The following is a 19,295-nucleotide window of genomic DNA, read 5'->3' as shown; positions in this document are numbered from 1 at the left end:
TTTAACAAAAGTCTTAAAAGTTTTAAAATACTAAATGACCAAAATATCATTTATATCACTTTTCACCCCCTCCTCTCCTCACTCACGTACACTCATCCCCTCACATACACTCACCCTCTCATTTTCCTTAAAATTATAATTTTAAATTTATAATTTATACTCCTATAATTAGTTAATTAATTTATTTTACGTCTTTTACTTTTAAATATTTCATTTTAAACATTTATCAAATTAATATACATAATCGTATATCAATTAAAACATGTTTAAAAAATACATTTTTATTTTAACAAGTTACATCATTATAATCGTCTCGTTAATACTTTCGAAATGAGTCCAATATTGAATAGTTTTTGGCTTAATTATATTATTATATGTTATATATATTGTGAAAAAAAATATTTTTAATATTTACGATTTATACTTTTATAGTTAATTATTTATATATATACTATATATTTTGGGGTTAGGCTGTSCAAATTGCACTGTATAATATGTTCTTGGGTTTTTTTGAAATATATATATATACATGTATTAATTCAACCTTAATCTAAGTTTCTGGACAAAAAGAATGTAAGCAGTTGAAATTTCATTCTAAAACTCATCTTTTTTTGTTTTTTCATGTCTTATGATCTGTCAAATTTGTAGTTTTCTTTATTGGTTTTGAGTGTTTATCTTAAAAATCAAGTTTCTTGGTTCTTTGCTCTTGGTGTAAATCGAACACATTTGTAGAGTCGTTTAAATATGTTGGATTTTAAATATATTGGATTTTAAACTGTTATACAATTTTTTTCATCGATAGTCTGTAATTGGAACCATAACTCTTAGTTATTCAAATTGTTATATGTAATGACCAAGTGTAACATATATCATTGTTAAATCTTATCTTATAAAACTAATAAAACTTCAAAATCATTAAAATTCATGGTTCCACCGCATTGCAAAGGTACACAGCTAGTTTAATAAAATTTATTAATCTTATTTAATTATCAATTTATATTTTGCGTATAAGGTAGGAAACAAAGAGAACGACAAGACGACGGAAAACGCAGTGTTACTTTTCTGCGACAGTCACCCCAACAACCGCCGGCGATTTCTCCCCAGAACCAAAATTCTCAACAAAGAAGAAGGTTTTCAGATCATTGATTTGATATAAAACAAGTATGTCGTCAAGCGAGCGTAAGAGTTTAATCGGAACGAATCCTCCTTCTCCTCAAAGAGGCGGCTCCGGCGAAGACAAAGGATCTTCCATGACCCCTCGCGGCGTTTACGCCGCCGTCTCCTACATGGCCTGCGCTGGTATTCGTCTATTTGCCATATCCCTCTTAATCGGTCTGGATTTATGCAAATTTTGACGTAGGATAAAAATAGAAATTCAATTACGATGGTGGATGTTTGAAATCGATGAACAAATTGAAAATCTGTTCAGTATGTATGTAATAAATTTTCCTTTCTAATGATAAAAGTAGTGGATTTGAGAGAAGGGTGTGAGGCTTTTGGGGGAAGTAGGTGTATTAATTTGATCAACATCTTAGGAATACCATAACATGTGTTATTTGGTTGTTGTAATTTCGTATGGAACCAAAGATAGAAACCTCATAGCCATAGTTGGGTGGGTTTGGTTTAAATCCCTCATTCTTGTAGCATGGCCGGTGAATAGTGTTTTGTTGAACCGTCTGCTGGCTTCAGCCACTAAATCGGCTCTGAAATGCCTCATCACATGTGGTCCCTAGGAGGCAGGCTACGTCTGGGGCTGGACGAGGTTGCCGGGTAATCAACCTTTTGCCCAAATAGTGTTTTAATTGATAGGAAGATGTTCTCACCCAGGATTAAGTCTCTGCAGGTGAGGCCTTCGGTGTCTTAAACAGAAAAGAAAAAGAAAGAATTATATGTTGAAAAAAATGAAAGATTGACCAAAGGGTCATTGGTCCAGCTGTATTCAGGTTACTGGTAGATCTGGGAGTTTGTTTGTTAGCAGCATAATGAGCTTAATGGGACTTGGCTTATTCACTTAGTTATACATGACTGTTTGGTACTGCCTTAATGATATAGAAAGTGGTTTATTAAGTAAGCTTCTAGAGGAGAGCTTTATGTAGAAAGCCAAGTTTTTTTTTAAACCTTCCTCTCCCAATTAAAAAACAAGCTTCTTCCATCTATGAAAAAACCCTTCCAAACAAAAACATTTCCAATCTATACAAACAGATTAATCCAGGCATACAGGACTTGATGGAAGACCAACCAAACAGCCTCAGGCTCCTCCACGGGTTCAGTCGTTCAGGCCAAAGAGGAGGAGTGTGTGTGAGTTTTGCCGTACATAAATATTATATACTTAAAAGACAATATAGCTCTTTTTACTTCATAAAACACAATGAAAACCCAAAAGGGAGAGATTTTAGGTTCGAGTTGGGCTTTATTGGCCCTATTTTCTGACTATTTTTAGCTTCCATTTTGCAGTGATGTTGGTCTTGTTCAACAAAGCAGCTCTTTCGTCCTATAGCTTCCCTTGTGCAAATGTCATCACACTCTTTCAGGTACATAAACACCTACTAATGTATGTTAGTCAGTACATACTTATTTCAATTTCAAGTTTTTGCGGCAAATTTGCTTCATGTGTAAACTATTAAATATTGATTTCATTTCAAGTTACTTTATTTGATCGCCACCCTTGATATGCTATCCTAGTACTGCGTCTCCAAGAACTCCGATCAGATATCATATCCTTGGAAGTAAAGATTGAGGCTCCAACCACTTGGGTTGTGACACAATCGTAAAGGCTCAGTGGGATGTAATGGAAATCTCATCTTCCCTGGTTCGAATCCAGGCGCTGGCAAAACCCTTGTGGTCATGGAGGTTCACCTGCGATGACTCTAGGCCATTCATGGTTGCCCTTGGGATTAGTCGGTGCACGTAGCCAGGTTCAGATACCACGGTTACCCAAAAAGAAATATCTTCCCCTGCTCCATCCATCAAATTTGACCACAAATGTAGACTTCAATTGAAGCCGCTTATATATCATTACAAAAATGCATGTGATAGCTTTGATGAACCTTGAACCTTTGACCTCCTGAGAGGTTGGAATCTACTGGGAGTCCTGATACTGCTATGCCAAAGACCTTTTAGCAAATGCCATAGAACTTGTTGACACACAAGGATACATATCGAGCATATAAATACTTGACCTATGCATACTTGGATTTAATATATTTCTTCCATGATATGTATCTTTTGCAGATGATATGCTCATGTTGTTTTCTTTATGCATTGCGCTCTTGGAAATTTATCACTTTCAGTTCTGACATATTGCCTCTCACCGATAACTCCACAAAGTTTGTGCCATTGAAGACGGTCATTCGCACTTCACCTTTGGCTCTCACCTATTTACTTTACATGGTATGTGTTCTGTGTAATGTCGAGCGTGCTTCTTTTAGTTACTTCCACCGTCCCAAAACAACTGTCTAAAAAGGCACACGGTTTTAGAAATGTGTAATTAATACATTTTTTTAGTTTTTAGTTTTGGAAAGTAAGCACAACTTTTGGAAGTAGACACTTATTTTGGAACAAACTAAAATTTAAATGATCATTTTAGAATAGAGGGAGTACGTTAATTTGTGCTAATGCTAATGAGCATCCCACTGACTACTCCGTTTCTTCCTGAAAGCTAGCTGCTATGGAGTCTGTTCGAGGAGTAAATGTACCCATGTACACCACTCTTAGGAGGACAACCGTTGTATTTACGATGTTTGTCGAGTTTATTTTGGTGGGTCAGAAGTATACCCGTTCCATAATCGGAAGGTATCTTTATTTTGGTCGTTTTCTATGCATCGTGGGAGTTAATAAGCATTTAATAGCATCATCTCTTTACGTTACATAGTTTTTGCAAATGTAATCCATACACGTAACTTTAGAATCTCAAGGTTTTTATCAGTGTAGCCTTGATCGTATTTGGTGCTTTCGTTGCGGGATCTCGGGACTTGTCTTTTGACTCATACAGCTATGCCGTTGTTTTCGTATCGAATATCACTACAGCTATATATCTTGCAACTATAGCTCGTATCGGTACTCTTGCTTCTTATCTTCAAAACAATTTTGAGTGGCTTATGTCTGTTTACTTGGTGCTCGTTGTCTTTTACTGGGTAAGAGATGATGTTGTTTACCTACACGTTTGACTGACCGAGTCAGCATGTAACTGACCGAGTCAGACAGTGCTTACCTAGATTGTTGTTGTTGGTAAGCACTCACTACAAAACACTTGGTAAACAGCCATTTTCAGTCAGCGCTTACCCAAACTGAACCCCTTACCCATGCTACACAATTGAGTATTACCTGGTTAGCACTTACCCAATTTGTGTTGGTAAACGACCCCTTAGTCTTACTCATCACGATGTACATTTATCTTTTCAGGAAAAACAAGTGGTCTCAACAGCTTCGGCCTCATGTGGTGCAATGGTGAGTTATAACATCCGGACTCGTGCTTTTTGTGGAACTTAATGTCTTAAGAGTTCTAAACGCTTCTTATGTAGGAATCATATGTGGACCAGTCTTGCTAGTTTGGACGTTCATATGGGGCGACTTGAAGAAGACGATCAACTTTCCATATTTGTTTTCTCCAGGATTTGTGGTAAACTTTAAACACTGACACGCTTTTTGAATTTTTATTGTTGGACCCCCCCCCCCTTCTCTCTCTCTCTCTCTCTCTTAAAGAGCTCTTATTGAGGGTAATTTGATGGGGTCCCGTATATCTTACATGGTATCAGAGCAAGGTCTACCTCTGGAACATATGTGTCCGGGACTAGACACTATAGGACATTTGTGTCCGTCTAGCCTTTTTTGGAGGGTGCGTGCTAAGAGTCCACGTCAGCTAGATTTGGACCTTTCTACTTCAATATAATATTGGAGACCTTTCCTTTTCTCAAGGGCTCTTTTGAAAAGTAATATGACAGGATTCCACATATCTCATTAGAAAAATCGTTCGTTTATGCTGGTTCTAGTCTTCATGTAAAGCTTCTACTTGAATTAGTTTCCATATTGATTTTACGTTTGAATTTTAACGGGCAGATTGTATTGCTTCTATCCTGTGTGCTTGCGTTTTTCTTAAATTACTCAATCTTCCTGAACACGACTCTCAATTCCGCAGTCACACAGACGATCTGTGGTAATTTGAAGGTTTGTTTACTGATCCATATTCGTTTTCAAACGGATTTTGATGGTTTGCTTAGCCGTTCGTTCATTTTTGTTGCTTGCTCATACATCTGTAGGATCTTTTCACGATTGCATTTGGTTGGATGGTATTTGGTGGCCTCCCTTTCGATCTCGTGAGTGCGTGTGTGTGTGTGTATGGTATAAACTGAATTTTTCTCGCTCCCTTTTCATATCTGTGTGTTTAAAACGTTTATCTTCACAGTTGAACGTTATTGGACAACTTCTTGGGTTCGTTGGTTCGGGTTTATATGCCTACTGTAAACTAGCAGGAATATGACGTGCTCGAGATTCTTCCACAGCTAAATTTCACAATAAATGACTCAGCTCGCAAGATTACGTACGATTTGGTTCATGGTTCGTCACGAGAACAAAAAGTTGATTTTTCGAGGTTGAGCAATTTTTTTCGTTTTTATCATTGTGTTGTTGAAATTATTTATAAACCATTGTATTTGTTGTCTCATCGTAAACTACTTTAGAAATTATGAGATTATGAATACAAAATTTATTTAATTCATCTTTTTTTCTTGATGGAGTGATGACGTGTCTTTACCTGATTGGTAACAAAAAGTCGAGAGTGTCGATCAAATATTAAAAGAAGACGGAAATTTGGTAACGACATCTTCGTTAGTAATTTATCATGGTTGTCAAGTTACATATCCCGACCTCGGTTTACAACAAGCCCTTAACCAAATGAAACTTTTGTTGTCTGTCTGTTGACACATCTTAATAGTTACCAAGACTCTTTGTTTCTACAACTTGTCGTGGTAACTAGTTATTTTCATATCTTCGAAAACATCTGGAGAACCACAGGTCGAGTTTGATCTACTCGAAGTAGTCAACGCTCGATAATGCACATCGGGGCAATCAAGATTGTGGTACGAGAAGTACCATCTCACAACGTGAAACCATCTAGAACGATACTTGATAGCAACACCTCCTTTTTTCTTGTTCCCGCCGTTCTTTTGTGTGCCATCATACGTAAAGGATTTGCTCGATGACCTATTGAGACCACTGGCTCGAGTTAAGTCCATTTTCAATCAGTTTTGAAAGCGAAACCCGATATGATTTGGAGCGGAACGAGATAGTAATGCAAAAACATAGAGAGCTTACTTTTTTTAAGGTATATAATATTTATATACAGAGTATACTCAAACACATTCTTCTCACCTTGGTGAGGTTTGAACCCGGGTGCCACTGGGAACCCGGGTACCATTGGGAACCCGGGTACCACTAGGCAGTGACCCTTTGGTTAGAGAGCTTACTTGTGAGGTTCTCCATACTCAGAATCTTGCTTTTCTGATCTTTGTCTTCCAAGATTATAGCCTATGGATGTGTGTCGGATAAACCGAAGCTGAAAGGAAATAAAACCAAACAAATCCAGTAAATCACATATGAAATAAGGTCTTAAAAAGATAAGATGTATGTAAACTTCACCTTTATCAGTAATGCATATATTTCGGTTTCTCTAGAAATACGAATGCATACCTGATCATCGTCCTGGATACCATAACGTTCGATAGATTCTTGATCATCAAGGAGCTTCTGATCCTTAAAACATAAGCAGAACTGCGCCCATAAATGTGACCTACGAACATAAACGAACTCAGAGTAAAGCAATTACTAGGATGATATAACAAGGAAAAGAAACATCATGTTGTCCCAGAATGTTGAGAGGGGCTAGAGTCTAGATGAGTACAGATTGTCCCAGGGTGGTAGACCTTAATTTTGAGACCGTGTGAGAATATGTAGAGCCCAAGGTTTACTCTTCAAAAAGGAGCTCCCTTAGGGAGAGAAATGAGGTTTCAACAAGAAGAGATATGATCCACGTGGGACTCCAACAGATCCACAATCCATTGGCAACATAAATGAATTAGGGCATGTTCATTAGCAGTTTAATGAGCTTTATAGGACTGACAGCTTATTCGGTCAGCGATACATGATTGTTTGGTGGTGACGTAAAGGCATAGAAAGTGGCTTATTCAATAAGCCTTTACGAATGAACTTTTTGCGAAAAACCAAGTTTTTTCCAAACCTACCCCTCCTAGTAAAAAACAAGCTGCTTCTATCTATGAAAAAACGGTCTCAAAAAAAACCTTCTCAATCTCTAGAGATAGATTACTCCACACAGATTAATGAAAAACCAACTACACAGGCCCTTAATGACCATTTAAGAGAGGATAATTGGGCATACCATGAAACCTGTTCAGACAACTGACTGAATTCATCTTCAACAGCCTTCTTCAGATCTCCAACCGTTGCTTTCTTCGTAACAATGATATCTGAATCACAAAAATCACCCAAAAATTCATCCAATTCCTACTAATTATAATCGAAGTTTTTAAAATCAACAAAAAATTGATCAAGAATGAAGAAGAATACCAAACGAAGATCCATCTAATTTCTGAACAATGAGTCTGATGGGTTCCACGGCAAGCAGTTCATACGAAAAGGTTCTCGAACTGAGGCTTCCATCGAGCATCCATGGAGAAAAATGGCACGGGCTTGAAGAAGACGATGACGACCGGGAAGAACAACATGATGATCCATTTACTTCATCTCCAAATTCGTCATTGCGTTTGGACCCAAAATCCTCAAAATCCACCTCCGTCACCTCTTCCGCAAAGATCTGCATCTTTTAAACGATGATTTGATGGGAAATTCACTCAATTGAGAGAAATTTATGTGGATTATAATGAATTAACTTCAAAATCCCATCAAAAAAGTGGACTTAAAAGGGGAAATTCTTTGCGGGAGAGGAGCATTAGGGTTTTGATTTTCGATTTTGGGAAGAAGATAGAAATCTCTCTCAAGTTTTTTTGTAAAGGTAAGAACCAGGCATAGGCGTTTGGGAGCCATATTCCAAATCCAGTACAAAGTACAACTTTTCATGCATAAGATGCATCTCATAGAAGAAGAATTGCCTTGTGTTTAAGAATTATAGTTCTGGAAAAAGAAATTACCTAATTTCGACCACAATTTATAAGTTTGTAACCACTTTTTAAAAAAAAGAGAACATTTATTTATCGTCACGATAAACGATAAATAAACTCACAATTAAATTTTTCATGAATTTTTTTAATTTGAAAATTAAAAAATATTTCAATTATTATAAATCTTATTCATCACATCATTTTTATTCATTTATGACCCATTAAGCAAAAATAATTGAAAATTTAATTCAGTGCATTATAATTAGATAAGTCGGTTTATCTTATGGGTTGTTTGACAGTTGCTAAATGGTTTGGTACAGAATGATTAAGTGATCAGAATGATTAAGAGGCTCTCATCTTATAGTGTAAAATGAAATATAATTGTTCAGTAATTGTTTGCAATAGAATTAGGGCGTTGAATGGTAAAGGGAGGTCCATGATACAAAATCATTCAAAATGTTTTAGAACCATTAAGAGACAGACTTTTTTTTGTCAAACAAAATTTACCTCTTAGCAATTCAGAGACTACCTCTTAATGAAACTATTAAGAGGTAAACAAACAGCCCCTTAAATTTTCTTGGACTATCTTCAACCTGGTCACCAAAAGTTAAATATTAAAAACATTAAAAATGGTAGGTTCATTGAACACTCAAAAACATTTTTAGAATTATAATAATAATAAAATAATATATATTTATAAAAACTTAGTATTATATTAATATTTAATTTACAGAAACAACTTTATTGATCTTTACTTTTTTTTTAGTGTTTTAGTTGGGATTTGAGATAAAAACACCCCCATTTTTGTGTTTTCAAAAGCATCTCCAATTCTAACACTAAAAACACAAAAATGATCTACAAACATCAAAAATGATCTATGATTGGGGTTGTCAGTAATCAGTGGTGGGTCTACAAACTCAGGTGATTGGGGTCAGACTCAGGAGTGTCAAAAAAATTCCGAAACTGAATAATCCGTTTGAACCAAAATTGTTTTATGTTATTTGGTTTTCTGGTTAAACGGTTCAGTTTCAATTATTATTTGAAAATCAAATTATACCATAATTTTATATGTTTATCTCTAGATAAGTGGTTTGAGCATATAAAACATTAACGTATAACAAATCAGTTTATACTAAAGTTAAAGTGAAAACAGATTGAAAAGAATTTAATAAAAAGCACATAAAAACTAGATATTGCGACGACTAATACTGAGATTGTTTATTTGAAACAAATTATGTTTTTCTACAAAAGTCCTTATCTTATTATAAGTGAAATGGTTTAACTTTTTTGAAAACTCCTTATTACCGGTTTGACATTAATATAAGATGTTTATCCAAACACTCAATATTGCTTATCGTCAGTGTCACGCCGAAAAAAGTCAATGAATTGTTTCCCAAACATCCCCTGTCTATTTTTAAACGTATGTTTAGTGGTTTTGCAAATAATTAAATACTTGTTTATTTTACGGTCTATAATATTGGAGCAGTTAGAGATCTGCAGGTTAAACCGAAGAAGGATGTCGACCATGAAAGGGTCCCAACCGAGCAACAATCAACATTTACAAGATGGAAGCCCTAGCTTTCGTACACTTCCGATCCCCTCCTACCTTCTCCAAATTCATCACATCACAATCTAATTCCTCCCAAAATCCCTAATTTTCCTCTCGATTAATTGGATTGTCGTTTGATCCTCTTAGATTGAGAGGAGGGTTAGGGATATTGAGGGAGAAATGACGATTTTTTATTCGCTGGTGGCGAGGGGATCTGTAGTATTGGCGGAATTCAGTGGCACGCAGACGAACGCCGGAACCATAGCGAGGCAAATTATTGAGAAAATCCCGGGAAATAATGATACGAATGTTTCGTATTCGCAAGATCGGTGTATTTTTCATGTTAAGCGTACCGATGGACTCACGATTCTCTGTATGTCCGATGACGTCGCCGGAAGTAAGATAAAATTGATGCATTCTTATACTTTTATGTTTTGTTTGTTAAATTGATGGTGTGCAATTGCTTATGGAATTGTTTATGTTGCATCTGTAAATTGAATTCCACCAATATGAAGCTGGAATGATCTTTCTTTTACACATCTAATTTACTTTTAACAATGAAGATTTAACAGGGGATAGCTCGAAATTCAAAGTCCATTTGATGTGCATAATTTAATAGGTTTTCGTAGGGGAATCTAATGTTGTTTTTAGGACTAAGGAGCCACAAAAAATTGGAAAACTGAGTAAAATCTCGTAACCATTCATCTATGGTATATACATACGTATAAAAGTAATTGAGGATGTTTTATGGTTTCTATTTACGAGCCATTTTGGGTTCGTTTGGTACATAGACAAGACAGTTGTTCAGTGTTTGGCAACACATGATTGGTAAAATTACTAATTTACCCTTAATGAGTTGTTTGGTGATTAAAATGACACCAAACTATGAAGTTTGTTAATTTACAATTTTTATTTTATACCTTTCCTATATTAATTTTTTATTATTAATATTTAATAAGTTATATAAATTAACCAAAATATAGAATATATATACAAATAATATTTGAGGACGGTAAAATGAAAGTTTAAAGAGAACAAAATATAATAAATAAAATTTAAAGAATGAATGAAATATAAAGATGAAGACGAGTTTGATATGTTAGAAGATAATTAAGTTTTATTTTAGGGGTATTTTAGGTGACTGTTCCACTTTGTCCACTCTGTTGCATTTAAAAGTCATGCCAAACGTGGAACAATGACCTCTGTTCTATCTGTATTTGTCTTGTTCAGTCTACACCCTTTATGCAACATACCGGAAAAGTTATTTCTATACACATGTACATACTAGACAAATTATTTTTATGTAAATGTGCATACCGTACAGATGAATAGTTATCAGTGTAAATGTGCATACCATACGGATGAATAGTTATCAGGGTGTTCCTAAGTTTTCTAGTTTTATGTGGTTTTCGCTGAACCCAACCCTTTGTTTTTATATCGCATATAATTTGGTAAGCCATCTTCTAATTTTCTGGTCTGGTAATGTGAATTTTGAACTGAATGAAACTATAAAAGATGAAGCTTAATGAGGAAACCCATATGCAATCCTGAAAGGTCTACTTGTTTGGTTTTTCTTGATGATTTTCCCAATATGAACAAAGTAGATAATATTTCATATTTGCAGGAAGGATTCCTTTTGCCTTTCTTGAAGATATTCATCAGAGATTTGTGAGGACTTATGGTCGAGCCGTATTATCGGCTCAGGCTTATGGCATGAACGATGAATTTTCGAGGGTTTTGAGCCAACAGATGGAGTATTACTCAACTGACCCTAATGCAGATAGGCTAAACCGTTTAAAAGGCGAAATGAGTCAGGTCAGTGAATGATGTTGGCTATGATGTTGGATGATACAAATAAAAGATACGAACATTTGCTCACGGGATGCATGTTAGGAATTTTAAGTCGTAGATGATAATTGTTGGTTATGGTTTCGTGAACAGGTGCGCAACGTCATGATAGAGAACATCGAGAAAGTTGTAGAGAGGGGTGATCGCTTGGAACTACTTGTCAACAAAACTGCCACTATGCAAAATAATACGCTTCACTTCAAAAAGCGATCTCGTCGATTCAGGAATACAATTTGGTGGAGAAATGTCAAGCTCATGTATGTTCTCTCATCAACTCTTCTACTTTTGACATTTTAATGGAAATCCTAGACTCGCTGTTTGTATACTTGGCAACCATAAACTAACTTATTGAAAAACATCTTGTTTGGTTAAGCATAAGCTACTTTTTGAAACGCTACTTCAAGTAGCTTACTGAAAATTTGTTGTTTAGGTCAATTTACATTGTCATGTAGCTTATCCGCTAGTTTTTTACCAAACATGACTAAAGGGTTGTTTACTTACAACTTAATGAGCTTAATGGTTTGGGCGTCTTATTCGCTCAGTCATACACTGAATGTTTTTTACGGCTTAATCATTAAGCCATTAAGCCAAAATGGCTATATGGAATAAGTCATGACTCCTCACTTGTTCCCCATTAAGCCACCTCAAACAAATTAATACCAGAAATGACCTAGAAACAATCCATCCCTCCCTCCCTCTCTCTCTTTGCTTCCTTCAAACCTATCGGTCTCCCAATCCTCGGGGAGAAAATTTTATCCAGACAGACAACTTAACTCATACAAGGCTTAAAAGGAAAAGAAAAAAAAGTAAACAACCCCTAACCAGCTAGCTTAATAGCCAACAACTTCTTTTAAGCTAAAAACGAGATTATCAACTAGTTTGTTCGACATAGTCTAAGATGTTTCCTACAAGAATTTTGTATGTTGTAAGCTAATGTTGGATTCGGAATGCAGGGTTGCTCTATTGTTGCTTTTGCTGGTAGTAATGTACATTGTGTTGGCATTTGCTTGCAATGGGCTTACACTTCCTGCATGCCTTGCCTAGCCTAAGGTAAACAAGATGACTTCAATGGAGACTTGGGTTACATTCTTTAGAACTGAAACTGGATCAAAGATCAGTTTGTAGTTTGAAACCTTGATTCCCATGGCTTCTTTTGGCATGTCAGATTGTATTTTCTTTGTATCTTTGAATGAAACTACTTCATTTCTCACCCTCTCAAAAGTAATGGCAATTCTTTGAAATTAATTTTTTATTTATTTCCATCCATGATATTGAATTGTTATTATTTTATGTTGGTACTTGCGCAATGCGGCGGGATATAAAATCTGAATAAATGTAATGAAAAAGTTGCATGATATCCCTCGAGACAACGTCATGTAATTGTAATTCTGGTTGATAAAATCTATGTTTTGACATTGCTTTTTAAGATTAAAGTTTGAAAGAAATCTTGATTGAAAATAATTGTTGTATAACAAACCTTGTGAAATTATTTTTTAATGAACCGTACCAGAAGAAAATCAAATAGAGTCATTGCAAATTGTCTTGGGAAATAAAGAGCCTTGCATCCGAGTTGTTTTGAAAGATTTTTATGTATTAATGGAGTTGTATCTTAGGCTGTTTTAGTTGTACTTAAGAGATTTAAGACTTTTTGCATAAAAGAGTAATACCTCATGGAGTTTAAGTGGTTTTATAAAATAGTATAGATAAAATTTTCTAAAATATGTGTTGGGATGATAACTTTTAGAATATTTTGATGGTATAATGAATGTTAAAATCTCTTAAATAAGGAATCTGTTGTAGTTAAATGTAATTATTTTTATACATTTTGATTTTTGGTTTTGGAAATCTGTTGAAAATGCTCTATCAAAATTAAAAGTTAAAATCTTTAAAAGATTATCTATAATTTCTCTAAGTTTAAAGAATTAAAAGTAAATATCACTTAACAAAATGATTGGTTAAGTCTATTTTTTAGGACAAAAATTTATTTGATTAAAAAAATACTTCCACAGAAAAATTAAAAAATATTAAAATTTATATTTTTCAATTCTCTACCAATAGAACCTAATATTGACATATATATAATTTTTCTGTAGTTTGTTTTTATTTATCTCCAATCATAAGTTTTTTTATTTATAATTATGTAAATATAAAATCGTTTTATAAAATTAAAAGATATATATATATATATATATATATATAGATACATAGGGGGTCATTCAAGGGAGAACTGAGTTGTTTGTGGTAACTGTGAGAACCAATCTCAACCACGAATCAATGGATAAATTAGGAAACTGATAATTTTGGTAATTTGACTTAAAAATTCAATTAAAGGGCATTTTAGGTATTTTTAAAATCTCCTCTCTCCACCATCCTCTCTCCGGCGAACCTTATTCATCTCTCCGGCGAACCTTATTCCGGTAAAGAAATGATGCACACTGTGATACCGTTCATAAATTAACGAAAAAATACGATGTGATACACTTAATAAAACAACACTATCCTGATACATTGTGTTACACTCTCATCTCTGTGGCGAACCTTATTCATCTCTCCGACGAACCTTATTCCGGGAAAGAAATGATGCACACTGTGATACCGTTCATAAATTAACGAAAAAAATACGATGTGATACACTTAATAAAACAACACTATCCTGATACATTATGTTACACTTTAAMAACAAAATAATTATGGTGCACTTTATAAAACAACAAAAACACACTATAATACACACTGTGATACCACTGTGATACCAAATCTGGTTGATAAATACTACTGTGATACAACTATAATACCAAATATGGTTGATGAATATATATTGTGATACCCAAAAATCAGAACCTTTTAAACCCTAATCAATTAATCCTGTAATATAAGAGTTCGGTGTTGGAGAAACCGACGCAAAATCTCTTCACATGTTTCTAGATCTACTTCGAATATTTCGTCGGAGATCCTGCTCATCGAAAGAACATGCTTTCCTTGTCCAACTTCTGATCAGTTGTCGTCACTGGAAGTTCTTTATCAATGTTGATTTGATTAAACAAGAGAGGAAAAAAAGAGGGATAAAGATAGTTGAAGATGGTGAGAAGACCATTTTAGGTTCATAGATCTGTGTTGGAAGAGAGAGAGAGAGAGAGAGAGAGAGAGAGAGAGAGAGACGAGGCCAGATTGACATACCGTGATGGTTTGGGTCGAGGTATGGGGCCGGGAAGGGACGTCGGAGTTGGAAATCAGATTTGTATCTCCACCATGTTTTTCAAGATCCAAAACTAAAGAGAAAAATTCGTTGGTTTTGCTCACCCCATTACCAAATGGTTACCTTTGGGTCACCTGTTGTCGACAGTAGTAGGTGGATGTCGGTAGGATAGTAGGAGGCAGACGGTGGTGGGAGTAGCAAGATGAAAACAAAAAAAACGGATGGTGATGGTGGCGTTGGAGGTGAAGAGGATGGTTTGACGGAGATTGTGAGTGGCCGTGGGGGAAAGGCTGGTTTGATTGAGATGGTGAGTGGCCGTGGGGAGGGGTTGGTTCCCCATAGATGGTGGAAGGAGGTGACATTATTACATTAGGGCGGTGGGTTTCAAGGGAGTGGGTTTCAAGGGAGGTGGGTTTTCAATTTGTCAATTTACAAAATTATCCTTTAATTTATTTTAAAAAGAAAACTATTTATATTAAATGAGTGGTTCACATTGGATCTCACGGTTACCACAAACTATTTAGTTCTCATTTGATTAGGCCCCTAGATACATATATATATATATATACATATATATACATGGGGTAAAATATTAATTATATAATTTTTATAAAATAATTTTTGGGAAGAGTTGGATTATGAATAAAGTATAAAAAAGATTAGATTGAATTAGAGTTAAAGATTGGGTACGTAAAAGAAATAAAATTTTTTTTACTAAAGATTGGATTAAGTTGGTTTCCAATTTATTTTTGTTTTTATGTCTTTATAATTTACTAATTATTATTGTTTTTATCAGTTAAATCATTTTTCGGTTATTCAGTTGGGCTTCATGGTTTTCAACTTTTTTTAAAATAACTAATGAGAAAATTAAATAAGGTTTGGTTTAATCGCTTTCGGGTTATTCGGCTTTGGGGTTATTCAGTTTGGTAACTGGTTAAACCAAATAAGGATTTATTTTTTCTATTGGACACTTGCTCCAATAATTTTCTTAAATACGTCTTTTGCTTCTAATATATAATCGTATCATATATTCAAACTCAACAGTTAAATTATATGAAGTAAAAAATGACATTATTTTACTTCATACCACGTTGTACATCAAGCAAAAAAAATGTAATCTAACAAACAAACATTATCTACCATTAAATAAAAAACATTTTATAGCAATAAAGTACGTAAAGTAATAATAGTGTAATGTGTTATTTAGTTTAACCGATTTAGGGGTTGTTTGGCAATTGTTGAATGGTTTGGTGCAGAATGATTAAGTGGTCCATATGATTAAGAGGCTCTCATGATATAGTGCAAAATGAAATATAATTGTTTGGTAATTGTATACAATGAAATTAGGGCTCTTAATGGTTAAGGGATATCAAGGATACAAAATCATTCAGAGGGTTTTGGAACCATTAAAAGGCAAACTTTTTTTTTTTTTGTCAAACAAGATTCATCTTTTAATGATTCAGAGGTTGCATCTTAATGGAACTATTAAGAGGTAAACAAACAACCCCTTAGTAAAAATGAAATAAAAACCAAACTGAATAAGGTTCCTTATTCAGTTAACCGAACCGTTTAACCTTTAACCCAAATCCATTTGGTTCGGGTGGTTGCTCAGTTTCGGTTATTTTTTACACCCCTACGTATGAGTTAATCTCAAAGACGAAAATAACAATAAATTGTAAACCATAGAAATAAAAACCATAATTTGAAACCACAGGGTTAAGAGCTATAATTTTTAACAAACTATAGGGACTAAAAACGTAATTTACTCTATTATAAATAAGCGGGATACCTATCGAGATCTCTAAACATAATCGAGGCCGCGTCATCAGGCCGCATCATCGATGACGCCGTCGTTATCGTCAGCGGAGGCAGCAGTTTGTCGTCGTCGTCGTCTCCGGAGACCGAGGATCAACCTTCGTCGTCTTCGTCGGCAGATTGTGTAACGATCAAGCGACCAGGCGAATACGCTACCGATGTCGACAAACCTAATTTTTCTAGGGTTTGGTGGAGTAAATATTTCGAAGTAGGAGGTTACGATCGCCGTTCGTTGGTACCTTAAATGTTATTCGAAGGCATTGTCTGTGTATATCTCGATTTATTTACTAATCGTGGACCTTAGACGACTTCCTCTTCCAAATGGGACTGGTTTTCGAAGTCGATTCATCGTGAGTCGTGGTACAGGTTCGCAAAAGGGGTACTCAAGAAACCCAATTAACCCCTTCAACCTAACCCAACGCAAAATAACTCGATTAAGGATGCATATGGATGGGGTTGGCCGGGTCTAAGACATTTGAACAACCAAGTTAATGTTTGCGGTTTGAAAAATCTCAACCTATTTCAAGCAAAACTACAAACCAACCCAAATCGGTGCCATTTGGGTTGATTAGGATGAAACTTTGGTACTCATTTTATAATCTAGCTAAGGGGTTGTTTACCAAACGCTTGAAGCGCTTACCGACAATAGTCACCACTCTAATTTACCTTATGGGATAACATTCACGGCCATCAAAATGGATTGATGGTAAGCGTTTATAACCCGGTAAGCACTTAACGGGTAAGATACTCGATTCTTATCTACCCTCTTATCTACCACCCTACTGGGTAAGATTCCAAGTCCTTGTTATGTTCACCAAGTAAAGTAATTGAACTGGTAAACGCTTACCAAGGTTAGTATTTAGTAAACGGCTCCTAAGTCTTTATGTTAAAACGAAGTAAAATCAAAATGATAATATATGTAATGGCTAACAAACTAAAAATGAAGGTTGTAGGTTCTGTAAATAAGAAAGTAGGATTATGGTTGAAATTATATTATAATTTTTAACATAGCTAACTACAGTGTGGAATGTGCTTATGTTAATTAAGGACTTTAAAATCATATTAACTCCAAGGCATCGGGTTTATTGGGTTGGGTTCAAATGACCTTAATCTAATTCCAATCCGATAGATGTGGTTTGGCTTAATTTTATATCATATATGTTAGGTTACCTCGGATTGAGTTTTTTTTTTGTTGGGACTTGGGATGGCCAAGTTTGTCGGTATTTGAGCACCTCTAAGTCCCCACATGAAACAATCTGATGTCTAATCGAGTTGTAAAATCTTCAAACCATAGAGATATGGTTAGATTTGGGTTATGGTTATCTGAACCCAACCTGATATCCCTGGATATCCTTTTACTTCTTTCATTTAATAGTATCACAACTAATTTATGGACTTACAGTGATAGGTATGGATAACTATGCCTTAGTAAAGTCCCTATTAAATAATTATGATTATCAAGTCCCTATTAACATAAATTAGACAATTATACATCACATACCATCTTCATGTAAATATATTTTTATTGTATGTCCATCTCTATATAACTTTTTTGTATATATGCTTAATAAATGTGAACATATATATGCAAATTAAGAAAAATAGTTGAATGTGATATATTTAAGGAAAATGATCGATGATATAAAAAAAATTATGAGTAAAAAAAACAACGTATTCAAAGTTAGGACCCGACCAACCCGTGTGGTTTGGGTCGGGTTGCACTTTGTGTTGGATTAGGTTGGGGGTTTTCAACATACAAACATTTGGTTGAGTTGTTTAAATGATTTTAAACCGATCAACCCTAACCAATGAGCACCTCTGGTTTTCAACCAAGAAGAAGGCCTTCTTCTATACTTGCATTGTATCGTAACGATGGAATATCCCTTTTCGCCACAATTCTCTATCAATACACTAGCCTTTTCGCCCTCTTCATCGCCATCAGACTCCATTCCCAATGAGATCCCAAGAGGGTAGACTGGCGGCACATCAAAGTCCTGAACCGCTAGTAAGAGTTGATGTAATCGTCGCTCTACGGTGGTCATGGTGCCTTCACTGCCACCGGCACCTATAAGACCAGTGGATTTGACATCTTTGTATTGTAGGGAAGCTGGACTAGTGTTTTTCCGGTGTAATAGAGGCACGCAGGATGGTATTCAAGGGGTGTTTGATGGCGGCAAGGCGGTGGTCATCAATGCGAGTGTCTGAGGATAGATCTGAGATGTATGCTACACAAGTCAAACGGGAATTATGGCTCCACGCATGGGCTTCAACAATGTTGCAATATAGAAGGCTAAGGCTGTTGATGTCCCCAAAAATATGCTTGGTTGGTCCGCGCCGGTCATTTCTATAGCTGTCAGCTCYCCATGAAGATCTGTATCAAACAGTTTACTTGTTTGAGTTGTGATCTTTGATGCAGCTCCACGATTCGATCCTATAGCCTGTGAGTCAGGCTCGTTTATCTCGAGCTCGAATAACCTACTACTCGACTCGGGTAAGCTTGTTTACACCCTAATGTTATGCTTGACAAACTATATGATTACTGATAAGTAGTTGGTAGCTTATAAAGACTAGCTTATAAACATTTAAAATGACTAAAAAAGGTTTATTGAATAAATAGTCAATCACAAATATTTCATAATATAATTCAAATAAATTTTAATAAGTATAATTAAAAACAAATTTCTAATAATATAATATGTTAATTAATACAAACACGAAAGTACAGAAAACCTGAATAATATACATGTTAATGGAAATA

The 19,295-nt window shown here is 35.1% G+C and overlaps 3 protein-coding genes across 5 annotated transcripts; 2 read left to right on the top strand and 1 right to left on the bottom strand.

Moving 5' to 3' along the window:
- The first annotated feature begins 1,026 nt into the window (after positions 1–1,026).
- Positions 1,027–5,687, top strand: LOC112520507 (nucleotide-sugar uncharacterized transporter 3-like). 2 transcript variants are annotated; one of them, XM_025128952.1, is made up of 10 exons: positions 1,027–1,299; positions 2,455–2,531; positions 3,232–3,390; positions 3,659–3,792; positions 3,926–4,056; positions 4,402–4,446; positions 4,521–4,618; positions 5,056–5,163; positions 5,256–5,312; positions 5,402–5,687. In XM_025128952.1, the coding sequence occupies exons 1-10, from the start codon at positions 1,164–1,166 to the stop codon at positions 5,474–5,476; spliced, it is 1,020 nt and encodes a 339-aa protein (XP_024984720.1). In that variant the 5' UTR covers positions 1,027–1,163; the 3' UTR covers positions 5,477–5,687. The 2 variants fall into 2 exon arrangements, with proteins under 2 accessions (XP_024984720.1, XP_024984721.1); XM_025128953.1 differs by having other exon boundaries at positions 1,056–1,299; positions 3,328–3,390.
- Positions 5,688–5,818: 131 nt separating this feature from the next.
- On the bottom strand, positions 5,819–7,980 carry LOC112520272. 2 transcript variants are annotated; one of them, XM_025128578.1, is made up of 5 exons: positions 7,579–7,980; positions 7,391–7,478; positions 6,685–6,784; positions 6,462–6,550; positions 5,819–6,198 (listed from the first exon to the last, which is right to left on the bottom strand). In XM_025128578.1, exons 1-5 carry the CDS (start codon positions 7,829–7,831, stop codon positions 5,949–5,951), a joined length of 780 nt encoding a protein of 259 aa, XP_024984346.1. In that variant the 5' UTR covers positions 7,832–7,980; the 3' UTR covers positions 5,819–5,948. The 2 variants fall into 2 exon arrangements, with proteins under 2 accessions (XP_024984346.1, XP_024984345.1); XM_025128577.1 differs by having other exon boundaries at positions 5,825–6,210.
- Positions 7,981–9,611: 1,631 nt separating this feature from the next.
- On the top strand, positions 9,612–12,780 carry LOC112519567 (vesicle-associated membrane protein 711-like). The gene is made up of 4 exons (XM_025127763.1): positions 9,612–10,075; positions 11,303–11,493; positions 11,620–11,783; positions 12,480–12,780. The coding sequence occupies exons 1-4, from the start codon at positions 9,859–9,861 to the stop codon at positions 12,568–12,570; spliced, it is 663 nt and encodes a 220-aa protein (XP_024983531.1). The 5' UTR covers positions 9,612–9,858; the 3' UTR covers positions 12,571–12,780.
- Positions 12,781–19,295: the final 6,515 nt, after the last annotated feature.

The sequence above is a fragment of the Cynara cardunculus genome, assembly GCF_001531365.2.
Source record: "Cynara cardunculus var. scolymus isolate 2C chromosome LG 10, CcrdV1, whole genome shotgun sequence".
NCBI classification, from domain to species: Eukaryota; Viridiplantae; Streptophyta; class Magnoliopsida; order Asterales; family Asteraceae; genus Cynara; species Cynara cardunculus.
The sequence above is the reverse complement of the archived record's forward strand: the minus strand, read 5'-3'. Positions and strand labels throughout refer to the sequence as shown.

What these genes read in the sequence shown, in the direction of transcription:
- LOC112520507 (XM_025128952.1), top strand. Translation starts at nt 1,164, where the DNA reads ATGTCGTCAAGCGAGCGTAAGAGTTTAATCGGAACGAATCCTCCTTCT. An exon ending in TCACCTATTTACTTTACATG is followed by an intron (nt 3,391 to 3,658) that starts GTATGTGTTCTG and finishes TCTTCCTGAAAG; the next exon opens with CTAGCTGCTATGGAGTCTGT. An exon ending in TGCAACTATAGCTCGTATCG is followed by an intron (nt 4,057 to 4,401) that starts GTACTCTTGCTT and finishes TTATCTTTTCAG; the next exon opens with GAAAAACAAGTGGTCTCAAC.
- LOC112520272 (XM_025128577.1), bottom strand. Translation starts at nt 7,831, where the DNA reads ATGCAGATCTTTGCGGAAGAGGTGACGGAGGTGGATTTTGAGGATTTT. An exon ending in TTGTCTGAACAGGTTTCATG is followed by an intron (nt 6,785 to 7,390) that starts GTATGCCCAATT and finishes TTATGTTCGTAG; the next exon opens with GTCACATTTATGGGCGCAGT. An exon ending in GTATCCAGGACGATGATCAG is followed by an intron (nt 6,551 to 6,684) that starts GTATGCATTCGT and finishes ATTTCCTTTCAG; the next exon opens with CTTCGGTTTATCCGACACAC.
- LOC112519567 (XM_025127763.1), top strand. Translation starts at nt 9,859, where the DNA reads ATGACGATTTTTTATTCGCTGGTGGCGAGGGGATCTGTAGTATTGGCG. An exon ending in GTCCGATGACGTCGCCGGAA is followed by an intron (nt 10,076 to 11,302) that starts GTAAGATAAAAT and finishes TCATATTTGCAG; the next exon opens with GAAGGATTCCTTTTGCCTTT. An exon ending in TAAAAGGCGAAATGAGTCAG is followed by an intron (nt 11,494 to 11,619) that starts GTCAGTGAATGA and finishes TTTCGTGAACAG; the next exon opens with GTGCGCAACGTCATGATAGA.